The 21687-nt window shown below is 37.4% G+C and overlaps 1 protein-coding gene across 1 annotated transcript in view; it reads right to left on the bottom strand.

Moving 5' to 3' along the window:
• The window catches only part of SLC9A9 (solute carrier family 9 member A9), a 174835-nt gene that overhangs the window by 72710 nt on the left and 80438 nt on the right, over positions 1–21687 (bottom strand). The window contains exons 10-11 of the mRNA XM_059479635.1: positions 3017–3130; positions 1394–1505 (exon numbers count right to left, since the gene is read on the bottom strand). Coding sequence (XP_059335618.1) covers positions 1394–1505; positions 3017–3130 — 226 coding nt within the window. The remainder of the gene's footprint in view (positions 1–1393; positions 1506–3016; positions 3131–21687) is intronic.

Here is a 21687-nt window from a genome sequence, read left to right as displayed (position 1 = left end):
AGGCTGCTTTCAGCTCCTGTTCCGTGGAGAATGAAATCTGACTGCAGAAAACGAGGACAGAAAAGTTAAAGAATAAGAGAGATTTCAGAAGGTTTTCTATCCTGTACTTTAGCTGATGCCAACCAAAAGCCAAAATGGAGCCCAGGAAGTAGATACCAAATGACATGAAGCTATTTTTCATGCTGCTGTCTAGCTGGCCACCTGCTAGGCTTACCAGAGACCTCCAGCTCCAGGTTCCCCATGGAACAATGGCAGGGCAGCAGCTGGGTTGAAAGGCAGCTCCTGCTGGATGTGTCATCATCCCTCACCCCGCTCTCGCTGGAATTAGTGACATTTTCAGTGGCAGCTTTTAGCAGAAGGATTGAATGGGTATAGAAATGAACTGCTGTGTTGCTCTCCGGAGGGTTGGAATTACATAGGCACAAATGAGGCCCCCTGATGTGGAGTGCTCCTGATGAGGGAGCTTGAAATGCAGCACATTGTATTTCTCTAGTTATCTGGCTAAATGGATCTCTGTACATCAAGGCTGTCAATCAAGAACTTTTATCCATACAAATGTGGAATAATTTTTTGCATAAAAACCAGGAAAATGAAGCAAAAAATGTGATTGACTTTCTGACTTTCTAATTTTAGGAAATTATATCATCAATAGCGTAGGGGTATCTGTATTTCTGTCTTTTACTGAACAGATATTCTTGGCTTATAAGTGAGTTTTTCCTAACTAGCATTAGAAAGTCAAGTGGAATTATTTCGAGCTTGTACAAGTAAAAAAATACGTAATCCAGATGAGCCTTAACAGTTTTGGGGTTGATGTGCAAATCAGACTAGAACATGGCTCCCTCTTCTGGATTTTATTTTTTTTTTATTATTCTACAAGGTTAACAAAATCAACAAAATTAAATATCAAGCTGGAATACATATGAAAAGGTCTGTGGAATTGAAATTATCTCCTCTCAAGTTTAAAAGTAAAATTGTTCCAGAAGTTTAATGAATTGCCAAAGACCATGTTTGATCTGAATGTCAGCACTAACACTGTCCAGGTTGGGTATTTATTTGCTGATATGTAAAATACTCTGAGGCATAATACAGGTGCCTCTAAAACAGCACAGCTTAAAAACATGGTATTCCCAAATTGTCATGGAAGTGTAGACAGATGGGGGACAATGGATTGAAAGATAATGGTTTCCAAAACGTTAATTAAAATAGGGCAAGAGCACAGTGAGGTTGATCAGAAGGCATCCACTTGCTTCTGTAGCTTTGGAGAGATGATCTTGAGTTTTAAGATAACACATTCTTTGTGATAGATGTGGCCTTTTCTAGTGATAGATGACTATTTTTGTCATTCATTAAATGTGGACAGGAGAAATATAAAAAAAGCCAAAATAGCTCTTACCTGAAAACATCATCATGTGCTGAAAGGTCCTGGGAATCTTTTGTTTTCGTCCCAAATTCAAAAGGAAAGAAAGTGGGTATATGTTGGAAGCTCTTGCTACAAAAACTGCCACCTAAAATGTAAGATGTTGAGGAAAATAGTGGACAAGCTACTGACAAAACAAGAATTAACCCAAATATTTCTCTAAAATTATTTTTAAGGTGTAACTAAACAAATATGACATTATCTTTTTAAGTTTTACATGCCATGTTCTAATGCTCCCAGTGCAGTGGCAGAGATCTGCCTTCCCCAGACATCCTGGTTTTATATTCATCATTATATATCTCACTTCAATCACTCTACTTCTACTCATCACATTTGTGTCACATGTGACTTCATCTTCAGCTCTTCATGAAAATGCCCATCATCAATTGCAGAGAGAGCATTATGTCCTTGAGCAGCAATTTTCAGAGAATAAATGTACTTTTGGACCTGATTATTACTACTTTATTTCCTGGTGATTCATATTGTCTATACCCAGCACTTTTTGCTTTTTCTTCCCCTTCTCTGCTGAGATTCTTCTGATGAAGTTCCTTAATACTCCTCTGTGGAACTATCCCAAAAGTTGCCTTAATTGGAGCCATGAGGCCATTATCAGGTTTAGAGAAGCCAGTCTGAGCTCCCTGTATATGCATTTTGCACGTTTTTTGCCTTCCCCTTGTCTTGCAGCTCAATTATGGCACTCCCAGTCTGAGCAGCCTGGACTGGAGAGCAGGTGAAGAGTTTGGGAGTTGATGTCTGAGTCCCAGCAGCTGCCCCAGGAGCTGCCTGCAGCTCTGGTGCAGTCCTGATTATTCACTTAGAAATTACATATAACAATTACTGCACATCAACAGTGTGCTCCCAACTTTCTAAGCTATTACAGTTCATTTAAAAGTGATAAGAGGAGGGCTGCTGCTCTGAGCCAAAAAAAAATCATTGAATAAATTGTCAGTGTGAAAAGAATCTATACTGCTCTATGAGTAAGATTTATTGAGAAACCATGGCAGAATTAAAGACACAGAGCTTTTCTTACCTCTTAGGCACATGATGGTGTAAATAATTCCATGTATGCTAGAGATACCAATTATAAAGAAGGAAAGATTTGAGCAAAGCAGCACTGTGTGATTTTTAAGGGCTTCCTATAATTTGAAGAATTTTGGGGAATTCCTGCTTATGGCACACATCTGTCTGGAGGCAGCTCTCCAGTTTGTGGATCTGCACCGGATCCAGACAGGAAGAAAGGTTCTGTGTTGCACCTGTCCCCACAGATGTGTCCCAATACTTATCCTGATTTCCCACCCCACTTGTAAACCACTGGCAAACGTTCCCCAGCTGGCTTAAAGCTATTTGCCTGTAGCAGAGCAGCAAAACAGCAACTGTCCAAAGAACATGTGCTTACATGCACTGGGGCAGTTATTAGCACACAGGTAATAGATGATTGTGTTTGGAATTGACAATTTACTGGTCTTTAGTATTCAAGGAACTGATTGGTTTCCTTATTGACTTCTTTTTTCACATGGAACATGCATTCTTTTTATGTAAAAATATACATATACACACACACACATACAGAGATATGTACTTCTTTAAAGCAAAGGATACAAGAGCACCAAATATGAAAAGAGGATTGAAGATGTGATTTTGAAATGTAAATAGTGCGAGTCCCATGTAACAGAAGATGACATTCTCAGCCAAAAAATTCATGAACTCGAACAACTTAAATGAGAGAGAAAGAACATAATTATGACTCATGTCTACAGCAAACTACTGATTATACCAGGTTCCCTTGGAATACAGAACTGTTTAGATGAAAGGAACAGAAATTGCTGCTGTTTCAAGGGTGGATTTTAAACCCACCTAACTTGCTGACAAATTAGACACAAGGTGTCTTTTAGCTTTAAAAATCATAGTTGCTTGCAGGTTTTTCTCTGATTTGTATATGAAAGCTTGACATAGACAACTGGTAAAATACATAAACAGCAAGTAAGTTATATGAGCTTCAATGCAAACTGCAGGGAAGCCGAGGGAAATTAGCTTCACTCATGTTTACAGGGGGAGCCTGGGAAGTGGCTCCTGGTAACACCAGTGGCTGTGCATAATGCAGTCCTGGGTATGGGTACACCAAGGCCTAGAGAGAAAAATAATCCTAAATGGACTTTTAAGAACTTATCCCTTTTAAAATATAGTGCAGCCTTTCTTATTGCTATGAATATTGTCTTGCAGGTGGAAATTCTTATTGTACTGTATGGACATCAATATCAATACTAATTTCAAACCAAACTATTTAAAATGTCATTTAAAGGTATTATAAAATAAGCTTAAAATGCTTGAGTAGGGTAGAATTTCTTGTGGGAAAAATCAAGCAAAGCCAAAATATTCGTTTGCCTTGAGGGGATGTTTTTGATTATATTTGCAACTGATTATATTAAAACTAATAAAATAAATTTTCCTATTTAACCACATCTGGAAAAAATCAATCATTGCTGCCAAATAACCACAGAGAGGAAAAAGGGGCAGTTCATTTCTGAAGTCACTTTTGAGCTCAGGATTCTATGCTAACAAATCCTGATGCAGAGCTAGGACTGAAGTTTGTCAGTCTGTCAGCAACCAGCCATGCATCACTATCCACAATGTTACTGTGGAGATGTTTTATTTGTCCTCAGTGCGCTTATGTATTTTTTGTAATATGTTTGTGCTTCTAAAAATAAATTTCCAGTAACAGTCACTAAGATTTAACAAAGGAAAAATGAGAGCTGTCAAAATCATTAAAACAAATTTCAGAGGCAAAATGGCATAAAACCCATTAGTATATGGGAGGATATTTTGGACCCCATGGCAGCACCATCAATTATCCCAAGAACACATTCCATAGCCCTCATTTTGTGCTGCAATATTGAACAACATTAAAACAAACACAAAAAATATTTGCAGTTTAGCAGTCTTAAATTATTTGAATTAAATTTAGATGAGAGGAACCAGTCATCAAAAACTTCTAAGTCTGAGATCTTGTGACTCATAGAAATTATGATAAGTTCTTTCATTTCCACTTGGGAGCAAACATGATCCCATGTCTTTGTGGGAATATCATCTGATGCATTGTTTGAAACAACAGAAAAATGTATCAGGAGTGCCATGACAGGATCTACATCTCTATAAAATAGATATCTGTGAATATATGAAAATATTTTGAGGGGAGGATACTGCTATGAGGAGCCACAACTGCATACTTTAATTATTGGGATGAGATAAAGTACTCCATAGGTTTTAAAGCTGAATGATATTTTCATTTAGAAAATCTTATTCAAGACTCAAAAAAGATTGAAGTAGATGTACTATTGGCACATTTTAGAAACACACATTCTTAAACTAAATTCCCTTTCTTGTATTTTCAAAACTTCTGTTAATATACTTTTTTTGAGGAAAAGAGATTTTTTTTTTCTGTATCATTGCCTTTGCTCTATACTTTTTCTCAGCAATCTTACTAAATTCAAGCTTTTACTCTTGCCTGGAGTGCTTTCTTGGTGTAGCTGATTTTAACTTCTCACCCCTTGTCTCCCAGCAATCCCATCAAGATAGAATCTTTATGGATTTCTTGCAAATCCAGTTTAGTGCATCTTTTTCATTTCCCCACAACCTTACATCCTTTTACTCACTATGTGCCTCCTGCTTCTTCCTACTTCAAACTTCCAGGCTGATTTCAGTAAGTTATTGTTTAAAGAGAAAAAAAAAATTCCCTCATCCTTGTCTGGGTGTTTGCACTCAACATGAGCAGCACATTTTTCCTTTGCTCTCTGGATGAACATGTCGTGTCCCACAGCACAGCCCTGCTGCTTTCCTTGGCCTCTGTTCACAGTGGGTGTAACATTTGCAGCCACAGCATTTCTGTCAGATGCCTCCAACGGTGGAATTGAATTGCAGGACATAAACCTTTTTTCTACCCCCTGAGCAAATATAACCTAAATATTTTTTTTGTTTCTGTGAGATTTTTTGGTTTTTAATATGTATTTTTGCTGAACTGTGCTGGTTTTCCCGCTCTTATCTCTAGTTTGTCTGTATTTTGATCTTTGACTATCACTGCTTGCTTGCTAGAAGATTAAATCCAGACTACTTTTCTTCCTTTGTGTTGCAAAAATCCAGGTGTTATTTCAATAGCTAAATTAGAGCAGGCTCCACTCCTTCCTATTCCAGGCACAACCATGATATGGTCTATTATCAAAGCTTCAGCTCCTTAAAATGGTAAAAGTAGCTTGTTAGCTTAATTCAGAATCTTCTGTGTTCTGTACATAGTTTGCTCTCTTTTTAAAAAGTCTGTCACTCACTCGTATGAGACATTTATTCACTGACTGTAACTTAGTCAAATTTCTCACGAGTTAGAAAGAATTAAATAAAACAACTGCTTCAGAACTAGTTATCGTCATAAAAGGAGTGATATCTGAATGCTGTTTCCTGGAACGTGACATTTGCTGATATAGCATAAAAATGACCCACTGTTCTCTTGGCTTTACTTTTATTAGTGTATTTAAGAGTAGTGTTTTATTTAGTGCTCAGCTTCTGTGTTTTGTTCAACAGTGATACAGAGCCCATGGAGAGATTCCATTTAGCACTTTACTGTCAGTGCTGTGCAGCACGAACCCCTTCAGAGCAAAACAATTTATTCTAAAGAGATCTTCTGAAAACCACGTCAAGAAACAGCATCCATAGGAGCTTTTTTCCCAAATTTCAGTCAGATGCCTCTCAGTCAGATGTTTCTGGAGTTATTTTAAAGAGGAGATGTCAAGACCTTTGGATGAGAAGTAGAAAAATAGGATCAATAGATTTCAGCTGGAATTTAAAAACCCCGGGATGCCCCAAGGAGTGGCACCATACACAGTAGGATGTGGGTGACATCCTCTCCTGTCTGAGGGGCCACGAGCCAGGGCCATGCTGTGGCCCAGGGGCTGCTTAAATGCCACTCAAAAATTCTCAATATTTTGAATATATGTACTTGCAAGTGGGATTACTTTTGTGGGAAGGAAAATTTAGGATTAAAGTCCTGGATTCCGAGTGTTTGGAAGTATTTTCTCCATAACCATAAATTTCCTTCCCTTGTCACCCACAGACTACCAACCTCTTTCTACTCTAAATGAAATTGCCATAAAGTGCTTATACACCACTATTAGTTTTCCCAGGGCTACCAGAAAACCATTTTAACATAGCAATAAGACATTTTTTTGTTATAAAACTAAACCCCCTCATTTGTAATGTGGCATTTCTAACTCTCCACAAAGTCTATAAATCTGGTTATACTTTTAATGTAAGACCTGTAATAAATCACCAATGCCAGCACATTGCAGAGTAGAGCATTAATTACAAGAACACCAGTTCAGAACTAATCCAGGCACTTGGTTTAGGTGTTTAGCTCAGTGAATTACTGAGAATAGTATTTGCTTTGCTTTGGTAATTTCCTCTGTAAGTAGTGGTTATTAGTAAAGATTTATAGTAAAATTGACATAATATTTATGTATTTAAAAACACATCATTCATGAAATATGCTTTGCTTTTCTATTACTCTCAGCTGTTGAAAATTCTAAGGGAGATTAAAAATTAGAAAATTCTTTTTTAACCTGGGACATCATTCTAGAAAATGCCCCTTGCAGTTCAGTTCTCATTGGCAGAGGAAGGAAGCAACCTGTATGTTAAGCCTTGCTGTAGCCACTGAGTTTATCTTAGATCAATGTTTTATTTTAACTCAAGTGAAAAAATTGATATGATATAAAGACTGCATTAGTTTTAACTTTTCAGTGAGATAAGGAGAGCATGATCTTTTTTCCTCTCCATCCTTTCCTCCTCCTCCACAGTTAAGTTCCAGCCAATTAGAGGTATAATCTATGCCGGAGTGGCTTTTGGTACTCAATTTATTTTCTAGAACCACTTATATTTTCACTGAGTGTTAGAGAGATTTTCTAGGTAAGTAACTAATGCACCTGGAAGATGGAACACACAAAGTACCAATCTTACCTGCAATGAAAATAGAATTCCTTAAAGGAGCATCAAAAGGAGAAAATGAACATAATCATTGCCACAGTCCTCTTGTGGCTGGGGAGATGGAAAATGTAAGATTTTTCAAATACTGATATTTTAAGGAACACTTCTCATCTCAAGAGAATAAAGTTAGTATTTCAGGACTGGGTAAAAGCAGAATGGCAAACAGTATTCCTTCCTCATGAGGGAACAACATTAGTACAGAGCTATTGGGTAGAGGCTGAATTACATCCTCAAATTCCTTCCAGCAAAATTGACTGAATTTTAATCAGTGATGGCAATATTGCATTCGTTCACTTGATTTAATATCTGCTGAAGGAATGTCATCCACCTCTTGCAGGTACCTGCAGGCCTTCTGCAGCTGCACTGATTTAGCCAAAACCATGGGAAATGCCACCTCTCTGGGGGATGCACCCTACAGGGATATATTCCTGCATCAAAACAGGGAGTTTCCATACTCCAACAGCAGCTAGGAAGCTAGGATGTAAAATTGAATATAACTTTTACAGAGATCTAAGGGTGGCAGAGCTGCTAAAACCCCAAGAATCCAGTGTTAAGTGATGGTTGTAAAATTTATTATCTTTCAATAATTTAAAATTTCTATTTAAATATATCACAGATTTCAAAATACTCCATGAAGTCAGGGATATTGATAAATTAATAATTGATGAGAATTACTTTTCCTTAACTCTTTTGAATTAAAATGCAGTGAGAATTCAAGTTACTATAATTTTCCTGAGATCATAGAAACCTTTATTATAGCATAATTGCTTTATTTTATTTCTCTTCAGATTAGAAGTTTCAAAATTGGGAAGAGATTTGGATTTGAACATTTTTCTTGAAAACTTATACAGCTATAATGAATGCTCACAGCATAATGATATAATGCTCATTTCTGAATATGCTTAGATGAAAGAATCAGCAAAAGTAACTCAAATTCATGATAGAATATAAACTTGTTTATGGTGTTCATTTTGATATGCAAGCATATCTGACTCTCAACTTGCAAACACACTAGCAGAGAGAAATTCTTACAGGATCTTCAATATCCTGGGAAAAATTCTGGTCTTTTTTATCAGTAGACTTTGCTACTGAATTAAATGAATTTCAGCCCAACAGATTTCTGGAAGACACACAATAACTTTCTATTTCCCTATAGATCTGAGAGGTTTAAGGGATTCATAAGGCCTGAGGAAGAACTAGGAAAGGGAAAAGATCTGAAAAAAACCAGTAGCACCAAGGGGAAGGAAAGGCCAGCAATATTTTGCATTTCCATGGTATGGCTTACTCTTTCTGGCATAATCTACTCACCATCACCAAAGTTCAGCTTGGGAGAAGCTGGACAAACTTCTGGCACAGAATACACTTCTGACCACCAACAGCAAAGCAAAACTGTTGGCCTCAGATATAAAGGCAAATCCTACTGTTAAAATTATCATAGGTCTTGAATGACTTTGCTTAAAAAAAGAAGTTTAAAGCAAAAATGTTGAAAATTAGGCAGCCAATAAGAATTTGGTATTTAAATTAAATGCTGTCTTCAATCAAATTTGGATCTAGCTCTGGATCATTAGTCTTGTTAAGTTGCTTAGAAAAGGGGATTTCTGCAAAGTTGTTTTTTTTTTTTTTTTCCCAAACGTGTTCCAGTATCTCCTTTTCATGCAGCACAACCAACTTTTGCTACTGTACAGCACCTTAAATGGTACCTAAAAATAACCCCAGAATGACCCCTGAATGGAAGCTGCCACCAAAAGAGAGAGGTGATGGGCCTGTTCCTACAGCTTCTCAGCCAAGTTCTTCTTTGGTTCACAAACTAGAAACAACCAGTTCCAAAGTGCTTATTTATCTTAAATTCCTGGACTGAGATGTTGCAGGCACAAAGGAAGGAGTGACCCAGTGCTCTGTTGTCTCAAGATTATGTGCTCAGGGATTCCTGCAGTTCAAACTCGCTGAGTTTATTTTAGCAGGACTGGTTTCTGCAGGGATTAAGGAAGGGTTCTGCTCCAGATGGGGCACAATAGAGTGCAGCTGGAAAATTGTTTGATGGGATATAAAGAACTGGCCAGAAAAAAGTGGTAGTACTGGAATAACTGTGTTCAGGCTGAATTTGGACATTTTTGTGAACCTTGATGCCTCTTCCATTCCCTGGTAGAGGTAACGATGGTAATGGAAAATGAAGAGACTGTTAACAGCTTGTGCTATCCAGGATTAAATAAGTACTCTTATGAAGCTGAAATAGCTCTTTGTAGAAGAAAAAGAATAAAAACCTGCCAGATAATAATAAAATCACTGAAAATGAAGCTCAAGGATATATTCTGAACAGTTCAAATGATACTTTCTTGGAATGTTCTTCCTGGGATGGCAAATCCATGATCATGTGGAAGTGGGGACATAAACAGAGCATTAAGAGCTATGTGGAATAATGGTTAAAAAAATAAGCAAAAGAAAGAAACAAGTGGTGGCTTTGAGAAAGCAAACTTCCAGTAGCAAAGGAGACTTAGCTGCTTTAAGACATGACTCTTCTTCTTCTGATCAAAGAAAAATAGGAATGTTGTCAATTTAATATAGTTGTCTTTAAAATGGCAATGACCTAATAGATCATTTGCATCTCTGCTTTTTTATTAGAATTAGAGGAACTGCTGCTGATAATTCAAAATTAAAGCACAAAATCAATCTCATCTTTCCCTTTCATTCCTCTCAAGTGTGCTTTTATTTTTTCTGTGATCTGCCACCAGAGTCCTAACCTCTTGCAAGCAATTCAATTTCTAACAAGGGAAAATGCAATTTATTCTATTTCAATTTACTGAGAGGAAATATACTCTAATACTAATTATTGAAGTGTGTCCTTAAAAACAGTTTCCTTTCTTGCCAAGTTTTGGATGTTGGAAAGAAATTCAGTTAGTCTTTGATATTTAGGAGTTAGTGACTTATATGGGGGCCTTTAACCTATCAGGACTAAAAGCAAAAGGTTCTTATAAAGTCTGTGGGTCTTTTCTTCATGACTATCAGATTTCACTGCCAATCTGACACTACAGAACAAATACTTGCTCTCTTTGCATCGGTTCTATTGACGTGATATTGCAGCTCCTACCTACCAATAGTAATGTTTCCCTTCCAAGTTTGTAAAACTAATTCTGTGGAACAATAAACTATAGAACTATAAAATAGGAATTACTCTATTTTACCTAAACCAGACAGCAATATCAGTGTTCACATGTAATTTTCTGATGCTGTATTGTTGTTTTCTTTACTCGGGGCCTAATTTAAGAGAAAAGAGTTTTTACTAAATAACTTGTCTAGCTTCTGTGCAACATTTACTTGTTCAGGGTTTCCCATATTTACACTGCTTTGTTTATAGAAGCTGAGAATGGACACAAGGCATTACCAGTTTCTAACCCAGGCAGAGCATCCTCATGCTGAGAATTGCTCTTGATCTGAACAGTGTTGAATAGTATGATTTTCTCATGATATTAAGATCCTTTTACTTTTCTTTAAGACCTATTATTGATGAGTCACCTTTTAACTACATTACCTTGGCAGAATGCCACTCTGGAGTTACATTGGGCAGAATTATTTGCAATTAGTCTGCAATTCTAATATCAGTATCTGAAGCAGGATACTGAATTACTATGTTCACTGATCTGCTCTTATATGTCTGTATGTGGGAATTTGGGGAATTCTTTTGTTTCATTTCTAGAGTCATCTTTAAACAGCTTGTCTGCCTTCTGTTGTAGGCTGCTATTCAGGAATTGAGATGCAATTTGAACAAGAAGTCTGAGAAATGTGAATAGCAGCTATGCTCTGTGTGTCACACTTTTCCCCTAAGTATTAGAGTACGTGGCTTTTCTCATCTAACACTCCTTTACACTTAAAGCTGTAATCTAGAGTGCTCCATGGAGATGTGATAAATGAGACATAATTTGACTTCAGCTGAAACAGAAGATGCTGAACTGTTGGAAAAAGTATTGCAAAGATTTCCAGTGTTTTCAGGTCTACTAAATTAATTATGGTCTCACTGGTGATGTTTTACTGACATGAACAAAGGGGAAAAGAAAAATAGTAAAACAAGCAGAAATTAAAATTGCTACACTAAGATACATCTTCAACTATACTTAAATCTGAGAGCTCAGGTGACTATTTTACATAAAATTAAGAATGTGTAGTGAAATGATTAAAATACCTTCTGTAAGATTCTGTGGGAAAGCAGGTGGTGAGTGTACTAGGGACATATCATTGGGCAGCTCAGAAAAATGCTTTTACAAGAAAAATTGTAATTACTACATGAGTGTGTGCTTCTGAGGGTGCTGATTGTCTGTTTGGAATTTTCAAACACTCCTTACTCTTCTCAGGTTCTCTGGAGCCATAAAATGGTCAATCCCTCCTTTAATTTGTGTGACTGAAGCTGAATTAAAAGTCAAAAGCTTGAAAAAGATCCTCCAACTTGTACCCCAGTTCATTATTGTAGGTTAATGAAAGTATATAGGTACCAAAATATGTGCAAAGATAGGGACATATTTGAATCCTAGTCATGATTTAGACATTTAGTCTGAAAACTTTTGACAAAGGGCATTTTAGCCCTTAATTATGTGCACAGCCGGTGTCATGAGGAAGAGATGAGCTATTGTCAGCTGTTGGGTATGTCTTGCACTGTGCTACCATTTGGTACAAATGTCTCTTTGGAAGGTAGGAACGCCATTAATTGTGCAATGGAAACACAGCTGTGCAGTCACTAAAAAGACAGGATGCTGGCAAGGCCTTTAGACTATTATAATGCCTTATTTACATGTATTTATTTTCTTCTTGCAGCTTCTTGTGTGAGAATTCTATTGTTACCAACATACTTCTAAAAGTTTTGACCAAAGCCTTTGTGAAGTTCTCACAGCTGATAGGGAACTTTGCAGATAACAACCCTTGAAAGAAAATTGTGAGGAATCAGCATTCATGTAAAAATCATGTAAGTTAAAAAGGAGAAACAGACTGCAAGAATGGATCTTTGCCAGCAGCAGTTTGGTGCTGTTAGGAGTCACACAACAGCTCAGATTCCTTAAGGGCTCCATTGCCCCAGGGCTTCTGGGCAGGAAAAGCATTGCTGTTGAAAAAAATATCAAGCAAAAAGTAGCAAAGCTCCCAAAGCCCTCAGACTGCTTTGGGTGAAGTCAGCTCCATCTGCAGCAGAACGCCGGATGCTCTGCAGAGATCCCAGTGCTGGATGCTCTGCAGAGATCCCAGTGTAGCCTCCCCAGCCAGGCCAGAAATAGCATCTTAATTGTGTTTCCAAACACAGCCCTCTCAGGAAGAGCAATTATGAACCTGGTGACACATACTCATGCAAGTGTAAGGCAACACAGGGTTCTAATTAAAGTACCTATTATGAATACCCTCAACATTAAAACCTATTTTGACCTATGTGCTGAACAATTTTACTATATTCCAATTTAGCAGTATAATGTACTGTGCACAGAAATACATACCAGACAGATTTTTTCCTAGAGATTTGTTCCATAACTGAAGAATTTAGTTATAAATCTTGTATTAAAATCATCTAACACAATAACATGAAGTGTCAGTGTTTCCAAACTAGAGAAAATCAATCCCATTGGGACATAAGTATATTTTAAGTAAGAGGCTGAGTGTTTCTAACTCTGTTGTCATTAGATATATTTAGAACTTGCTCATTTATAGCATAAGCCAAATGTCATTGAAATCAAAGGACTTTGGTTCATTATATAAAATTCTACTAAATTAGTTTTCCTGTATGAAAAATTAAGGAAGACTTAAAAGAAGAATCCTACCTCTATTTTTTATCCTCATCACAAATTCTCAGACGAGGGAGTTCTGACTGATTATGTTTGAGGGAATTGTTGTAAATATCATCTTTTACAAAACACGAGATTGCAGAAGTTATTCTTCAAACTAAAGTTAACCATATTTGTTCTAAGTATGAGATGTAAAAGTGCTCCCTGCTCTGTTTCAGCAGTACATATTGATGATGTGAGAATGTGCTCCTAACCCAGGACTAGATTGATTCTGGTTTGCTTTTTCTCTTTCTGCATTCCACAGTTGCTGTTATCAGTGGCAATAATTAGGATGGGCTTGATTTCACAGGCTACATACAAAGAGAGGATTCTCTTCACAAAACTAGATGTGCTTCACACAAGTGGGGCACAAGGCTGGATTTTTTCATAGCTGAAGACTTAAAAACTTGGGATAAGTGTTAACTGCCCAAAGTAGGGAGAAGTGTCTCAGAGGTTGCTCTTCAAAGCTCTGGTGCGTTCTGTAAAGCTGTGTTGGTTCTGCAGGAGCTCTCACAGCCCCAAGCAGTCTGACTCCACTGCACAGAGCAGGACACATGAGAGCCTCATTTGTGATCCAGGGCAGTTCCAGAGCAGCCAGGACACAGGTCTCACTTTGGAAGTTCCTTACACCTTTCTCTACATGCCAATGTGATTTTGGCCTATCTGTTATAATTCCAATTGGTATATGTTAGCTAACTGCTGGCATCTGATACTGTGCTGGAAGAGTAAACTACAACCTTAACAATCTAAGATCTTTATTAATATTTAAAGAAAATGTTTAATGTTTAAACAGATTGTAAAAACTTTAATGAAACCATTTGGAAACTAGTTTGCATATGGTATTATGTTCCTTAGCCTACCAGCATCAAAAATGACATAATTTTTCAACAAGATGAGTTTTTCTGTAGAAATACTGCTTCATTACAGTTCTGGGTTACTTCAGGGTATGAATTACATTTCAGTGTGTTATTTTCCAGTTTCTGTGCTTAAGCAAAATTAAGGAAAATATTTATTTCTTTGTTTATCAAGAGAATTTCTCTTCCTCATAGGTTCAAAGTACTTTATTCTCTGTGTGTGTATGTGTTTAAGACACTAGAATATGATATTCTTCATAAAATGCTGATGACAAAGGGGCACATGTCTTATGGGAGCTAATGAGGCCAGAGCACATCTGCACATTCTCACTTAAGGAATCTCTAATGTAGGTGTACAAAAAGAGGGAAAATGGAAACTACAGAATGAAGTATAGAAGTGAATATTCTAACAAGATTTGTGTATATGGACACCCAGGGTTTTCAGTATTATGGGTAGGAAAGCAGCTAATTTATTATATAAACCATAAATGATGCAGGTAATTACTGATGCACCAGAGTTATGAAGTCTGCTGTTATTGGTTACTCATAGCAATGATTTCTAGCTGTTTACCATCCATCATGTAGCTCACAGCTGAAAGAGAGGAAACAATTACAGCATTTTCACATAAATTTAAGGGGAGTCACATGTAAAGAGACTGCAGATTAACATTCTTTTAGCATGGTGAAGTAATCAGGAACATCAGTCAGATAATGAGGGATTTTGTTAAGAAATTCAGATTGAAAGACATGGTAGTATAATTTCTTCTGCAGAAATCAAGATTTTCTTGTGTTGTTATGATTCTTCTCGTTAAACCCATACAGTAAGCAGCTTCAGATTTCTTTATAGCATTACACTGTTCTACAGGGTTCCATAAGATCTTATGGTACATCTGGTCAAACAATGCACCTGGCATGTCTCCAGCATTCATCTTTTTCTGCTAAACACAGAAAATAGCTGTGCAGAGGACTGGAATTCATTGTACACTTCCTGTCAATTGCAATCCATTTTAAAGGTAACAATTATTCCAAGCACTCTGCATGTGGTGCATATTCAATTAGAGAGGAGAAGGCAATTGCTGAACGAGGGCAGGCTGTTTGTGCCAGAGCCAGGGGCTCTGCAGAGATGCTCTGGCTCTGCAGTCAGGAGCACAGGGCTCAGCCAGCACATCTGACACTGCTGGAGCTCAGGAGGGAGAGCACAGGGCAAGAATGAGGGGCTGCTGCTCCATGGGTACAAAGGCTTAAGCTGTAATGCTAGCCAATGTCTAGAGACCTCAGCTTTGGACTTTTAGAAGGGTAGAAGACTCTGGCCTGTGTTGTTTCCAATATAGGTTAGCTACATGAAAATTAGAAACAGATTTTACCTACAGTTTCAGGTATCTGATCCTAATAGCCATAAGATAAATGCTGCATAAACCATTATTTTTTAAACTGTGCTTACAACCCTTTTATGTATGTGTCATTTCCTTCTCTCCAAAAGAAAAAACTACAAAGGCATTTCTATGTTCTCCCTGATTGTTTTCAACAGCTGCAAAATGAAGATTTTTGCTATAGGCTTTGTCTCAAAAAAAAAAAAGAAAAAAAAATCTGGGTGAAATACCAGAAAACAAGATCAAGGTTTTTCCTTAATATTACTAATTTCTGAAATATTTAAGCAAAACTGTTTAAAAAATGGGCAAAACTATACTAACGCTATTCCAATACAACAAAATCTTTCCAAATGCTATTTTATTTTCAGACTCTTGTTATCAAAAGGAGTATCTTCTCCAGACCTTTCTGTTGAGCCCTGTTAGTTGGTCACCTGTGCTGTTTCCTGGGCAGCGCTGCCTGAAGCCTCAGTCTTTATCACTTTTGAGTCTGAACTTGCAGGAGTTCAAGGAGGTTGGAAATCAGAGAACTTTCTTTTGTTCAGCTGCAGAAAGGGAACCATGAGACAGTGGCCATCAGAGCTAACTTTTATGCTCAGTCTCCACTTAAATGGAAAAATGTGTTTCATGCATGCAACCTATTTAACACTCACCAAGAATTTGGACTTTACTGGATTCCTTAGGCAAAGACCTCTCGTGCATTATTGAAGAGTGCCAGACCTGAATGCCATGCATTAGCCAAAAAGAATTTCCAGTTTGCTCTCAGGGGACTGTCAGACAGCCAGCTCTATGCCTTGGAAGATAATAAATCCCCATTCTGGTATGAATTTTTCCTGCAGGCACTGTGGTTGAGGCGTGCTGGGAAAACAGATTCCCCCTGCACAGCACAGACACAAAGGCAGATTAGAATCTGGTACTGGTGGTAACCTTTCTGAGAGATAACTTTTCTTTCAGTCTTTCTCTTTGCCAATCATTTGTGTTGGAAATACTGACCTCTTGCAGTGCCTTAAAGGTCATTTGTCTCTAAGAAGAGGGAACAAATCACAACAGCTGTCAATTAGGCTGCTCATTTCAAAAGGATGAGAATTATCCTTGTGTATCCTTATGTTTTGTGGTAGTTCTGCCTTGCTAATAATCTAGGGCATTTAGGGTTTTCCTCTGCCTGGAAATACTCTCTTTTTTTTTTTTTTATAAATTGAATTTGAATTATAAGAGCCATTATAACCTGACATTTGCGCATGTACTTTTCTTCCTAGAAGTATATACTCATTATCTATAAACAGTCCAATTTTTGATAACAGAAAATAGTAGGCATTAACCAGAGATAAATTAATACAGGCTGTGTAATATAGCAGCAAGCCCAGCTCTCTTGGTTTGATCTCTTAAATATTCACACAAACAGCAGAGCCAAAGCCCCAGGGCACACACATGTCCAGTGTGACTGTGGAAGGTTTAAGATAAAGGCACCAAACAATTTCATTTTGTGCTGCAGCTCCCTGTGAAATGAAAGGGCTGCTTCTGCCAGGGATGGGTGCTGGATATCTGGAGTGGGACCCTCACAAAGCAGATGCAGTTTGGGTGTTGGTAGTGCAGTCACCTCTCCCAGCTGCTCTCCTCCTCTCACAGAAAGGTAACAGCAGTAGCTGCAGCTCCTGGCATGTGCTTTTAACAACAAACTCAGACACATCATTCTGCTACTAAAGCAGAATTTGCAGTGCATTATTTATTTTCTTCTCTAAAGACAGCTGATGGGAAACTCGTATAAGACAGAATTATGTATCTGAAGAAAGGAGGTTTGTTGTTGCACTGCTGGCTGTAGGTCTGCTTGTGACTGGTTTACAAGATCCATAGGCCAGCAGGAAAGCAGTAGAATTTTGAGATCCCAGTGATGGTGCTTGATTGGGATACAGTGACTTCAGTCACCTCTCTGCCTTTAGTCCTGCAATGCACTTTTTAGTAAACATTGTCTGTTGGCATTCAGGTAACACTCCTTTGATTAATTGATTTTTTTCCCCTTTCAGTTGATTTGGATACCTCTATTGCCATACTTTTGCTCTACTGTTTTAATTTGCTTCTGAAGTGAGTCCATAATCATGGATGGAACAGCTCCCCAGGGAAGTGGTGGAAATGCCATCCTTGGAAGTGTTCAAAAAATGAGTAGATGTGGCATGGTAGTATTTGGTTGATGATTGAACTTCATGGTCTTGGAGATCTTTTCCTACCTCAATGATTCTGTTATTCTAAGTCTAAAGTCTGTATTGAGACTAGACTATAACATATTAGGGTCAAGAGACTATAAAGATTTGATTTGCAGTTTTTGAGAAACTACAAAAAGTTTTATGTTTTTTCCACATGTTTGGATTAATGTGATTAATTAGAATTAAATTAATATGCTTAAAACCGCAGTCCTTTTACACTAAAGTGTCTTTGGAATGCAGCTTAATTTCTGATCCAGAAATCAGCTGATTGATCCCTAGCCAGTGTCCTTGTTGGAAGACATATACTAGGAACCTTTTGAAAGCTTCATGTATTTTTCAGGGATTTCCAGGAAATATTAGCTTCTCCCCTGCAAAGCGATGACTTTTATTAATCAGAGATAATCATGTCTGTTTTATAGTGCAGAGATTAAAATTTGAAGCAATCAGTACTATGTCCATCAGTGAGCAAAGCCCCAGAGTAGGGGCTGAACTTTGAGCCCTGCAGTACAAACTGACCTGCTTAAGCCCCTGAGTGAGACTGCATCTTGGTAGAGTTACTCCCAAGTTAAGCAGCAGTGATGTTTATCTCATTCTCCTGCCTGTGTTAAACCTTGGAGGTGAAGGGCCACTGAAATCTTAACTTGGAATCTTGTGCACACAGCACGCCCAGTGCAGCTGAACAATCAGGGCAGGAGCTCCTGTCTCTGAGGCAGCTTGTTCCCTTAATGGGCTTGCTATCAGGAACAGCAGCACAGGTGAGTAACTGTTTAACTCCTCATGTGATTAGAAAGGCTACTGCACCTCATTGGAGAAAGCAACCTTCACCAGAAGTTAGACACATATGTTTCAGAGGTGACCATGAGAACAAGGCTTAGCTTGGGGAATGAATGGAGACAGGCAGGGCAGTGTGTGACATGCTCCCTTGTTGGCTGGACATGTTTTCCTCTGTCTTCTTGTAATTCCCTGGCTCTTCTTCCTTAGGTGATACATTTCAGAATTCCCTTTCCAGAATTTGTAACTTGCTGACACTATTTTGTCTACAAAGAGAATTCTTGATACTCTTGCACGCTTAACCAAAGAGAAGTATTGCCCTGCCCCACTCTCATTGTTGGAAGTTGTTCCCCAGAGTTAAAGGAGCATGACCAGAAAAGGTACAACTCAGAAGTATATTTATGGCCATTAGTCAGTACTCCACCACTAGGAAAATGTGCTGGTCTTAGCTTGGCGTTTGAGTGAAAGTGATAAAGGGTAGAGAGAAAAACAGAGCCAGGAATCTTATCTTCCTGTAGAAAACACAATCTTATCCATGAATCCTTTTCTAGAGGTGACCTGTAGGGATTTACACTCTGCCCACTTTAAACAAACCAGGGATTTCTGTTTATCTCACTACACCCTGCCCAGCCTCTGACTTTCTTGTAGCAGAGCAAATCAGCCCAGCCCAGCTGTACATCCAAAGTCTAAAGTAAAATTGGAGCTGTGATGTCCCAAGATTTAGAAGCAGCTCTCTGGCTGCAGCATAACGTGAGGGGAGATAGCTGTAAATAATTCTGGAGAAAGCTGCTCAGAATCAAATACCTTTCAATCACATCCCAGCAGTTTCATCTTCTCCTTCACTAAAGATACATTGGATAAATTAAACTTTAAGTGCCTGAAATTCAGGAGCACTCGTGTTAGAGCTAACCTTGCTGCCATGGAGGGCAGGGTCAATCTCACTGTTAAAATCATGATGGCTGTTGTCAGGTCACTGATGATGACTTAAAATGACTTCCATAAAACATCACCCATCTTAAAAAATGACAGTAAAACCACACAGAATGTTTATAAATACAAAATGAAAATTGGGATAATTGAATTGAATGAAAACTAGCTAAAGCCTCCATTTTCACTATTTTTTTAAATCTACTTTTCTTATGAGAATGTTAAAATAATTCAGTTATTTGTGAAAAGATTAGTGTTGCTTTATAGTTTCAGATTCTGTAAGTTTCAGATGCTTGAAATCTAATATTTCTCTTTCATGAAATCTTAAACAGTGATTGACAGAATAATAAAGGATACATGGGGACTAATAATTACATGGCATCTTTTAACAGATCTTTTTAATAGACATTGTTAAATTCTCATTTAAGAAATGTAGATAAGTTCTCATTTTACATCAGTGACTGAACAGAAACTTTTTACTTCTTAGAGCAAAGGATGATGTATTATGGGAAATGCAGAACTTGGCATCAGGGTCAAAAATACCTCTATAACTCTATACCAGATTTTACCATCAAGCTATAAAATTTTAAAAGCAAGTAAAAAAAGTAAAGAAAATTATGCAAAGCAGTAAAGAAAAAGTGTTTGTTTAAAAACAGCTAACACAATTTTGCAATCTGATTTACAATTTTAAATCTAATTTCCATAGTTTTTGTAAGCTTCAGCTTCAGCCTTAACTCACTGTTTTGTCAGTGTGTATTGCAGTTCAGCACTCCTTTCTGAAAGATCTGTCATATTGTAACAAAAGAGAGAGACTGCTTTGGAATAATTCTATAAAAGAACTGAAAAGCCCTTGATTTTGGCCAGTAATGAGTAATAAAAATGACTTAGATTGGGAGCAAAGCCAAGTGTCTGAGCAACAATATTCATTGAAGATGCACTGAAGTTATATATGATTAGGAGAATGCCAAGTGTGTGGCTCGTTAAATTTGCTTGAAGAGAGAAGGAAAAAGGCAGTGCAGGTCTCACTGAATCAGCTGCATATGAAAGGGTAATATTTGGATTAGAAAATAAATTAGAAGAATTCAAAGGAATTCAACAACAATGTTTGAACCATATCATAAAGGAGGCTGAGGATTAAGGGCTTATGGGCAAGAGAAAAACAGAATAGGAGGGTGTGCATAAAACTCATAGCTCCATAGAGAAACACATAATCCCTTTTCTGTGTCTTCAAGGGTAAATTTGGTTTATTTTCACTATTTTGTTTTGCTCTTGTTGAATAGAAGGGAATAATAGAGTAAACCTGAACAAAACTAGGATGCATTTAAAAAAGATATTAGTTGATTCTGCTGCTGAAAAGCTTCATTGATAATTAAAAATACCACCAACCTTGGCTTTTTCTGTCTCTCTCTGAGGCTATGCATCATTAAAACATGCAGATGAATCCCTGAAAAAACTTCAATTCAAATTATAAGTTATATGCAAGGGGAGTAATGGCATATGTAATGCAGCCTTTCTGCAGAACAGAAACAATTCTGTAGTAGATTTCAATGTCATTCCCTTTCAATGCAGGTATCAGAGGAAGGTTGGTTCTCTGCTGGAATACTTTCTGAAAGCATCAGACTCTCCTGCTATGAAGAAATGCAATTGAAAAGACTTATACTGTTCAATAGCTAACACTTTATTATGGGAGTAGTGACCAGAAACTTTTTTGTAATCTAAAATCTGTGATACTCTAACAGTTGAGCTTATACTGTGGTCAGTACTTTTTTTCTATCAAGCTGTTTTTGATAGAAAATTGGATTTTTGATTAAATTGAGATGTGCAAGAAGCGATGAATTTTTCTATGTAAAATTTCAAATGCTTAAAAGAAAGGAATTGCTGAAAAAGGTATGAGATTGCATCATGAAAATTATAGTATTGGGCCATAAGTTTCCATTTTATTCTAGGAGATAGATTTCCTACAGCCTGGGGGTTTTGGGACATATGAGTCAGTGTTAAAAGGGAAGAAAACTGCATTTAAATTACTTCTACCAGGCTCTAGGTAGTGGCAGGGTTGTCTAAAATTACTCATGCTGAAAAGTATTTTGAACATTGCAATGCCATAGACCTGAGAACAGCCTCATGTTTTAAAAAGAATTACAATTGTACTAGTCACTTCTTCAAAAAAACCCCACATGATCGAATTTCACATTTCTAAACTCTAAACAACACAATGGAAAGAAAAAAAATCTTTATAATTATGACAATTTTTAATGAAAGAGAAATTAAACAATGTCATTGCTTAAATGTGTGGGCCAGACTGCATTTTATACAATCCCTTTGCAGAAATCTACAGGGATCCAA

Source organism: Ammospiza nelsoni, chromosome 10 (genome assembly GCF_027579445.1).
Source record: "Ammospiza nelsoni isolate bAmmNel1 chromosome 10, bAmmNel1.pri, whole genome shotgun sequence".
Classification (NCBI taxonomy): Eukaryota; Metazoa; Chordata; class Aves; order Passeriformes; family Passerellidae; genus Ammospiza; species Ammospiza nelsoni.
This window is presented reverse-complemented; position numbering and strand designations above follow the sequence as displayed.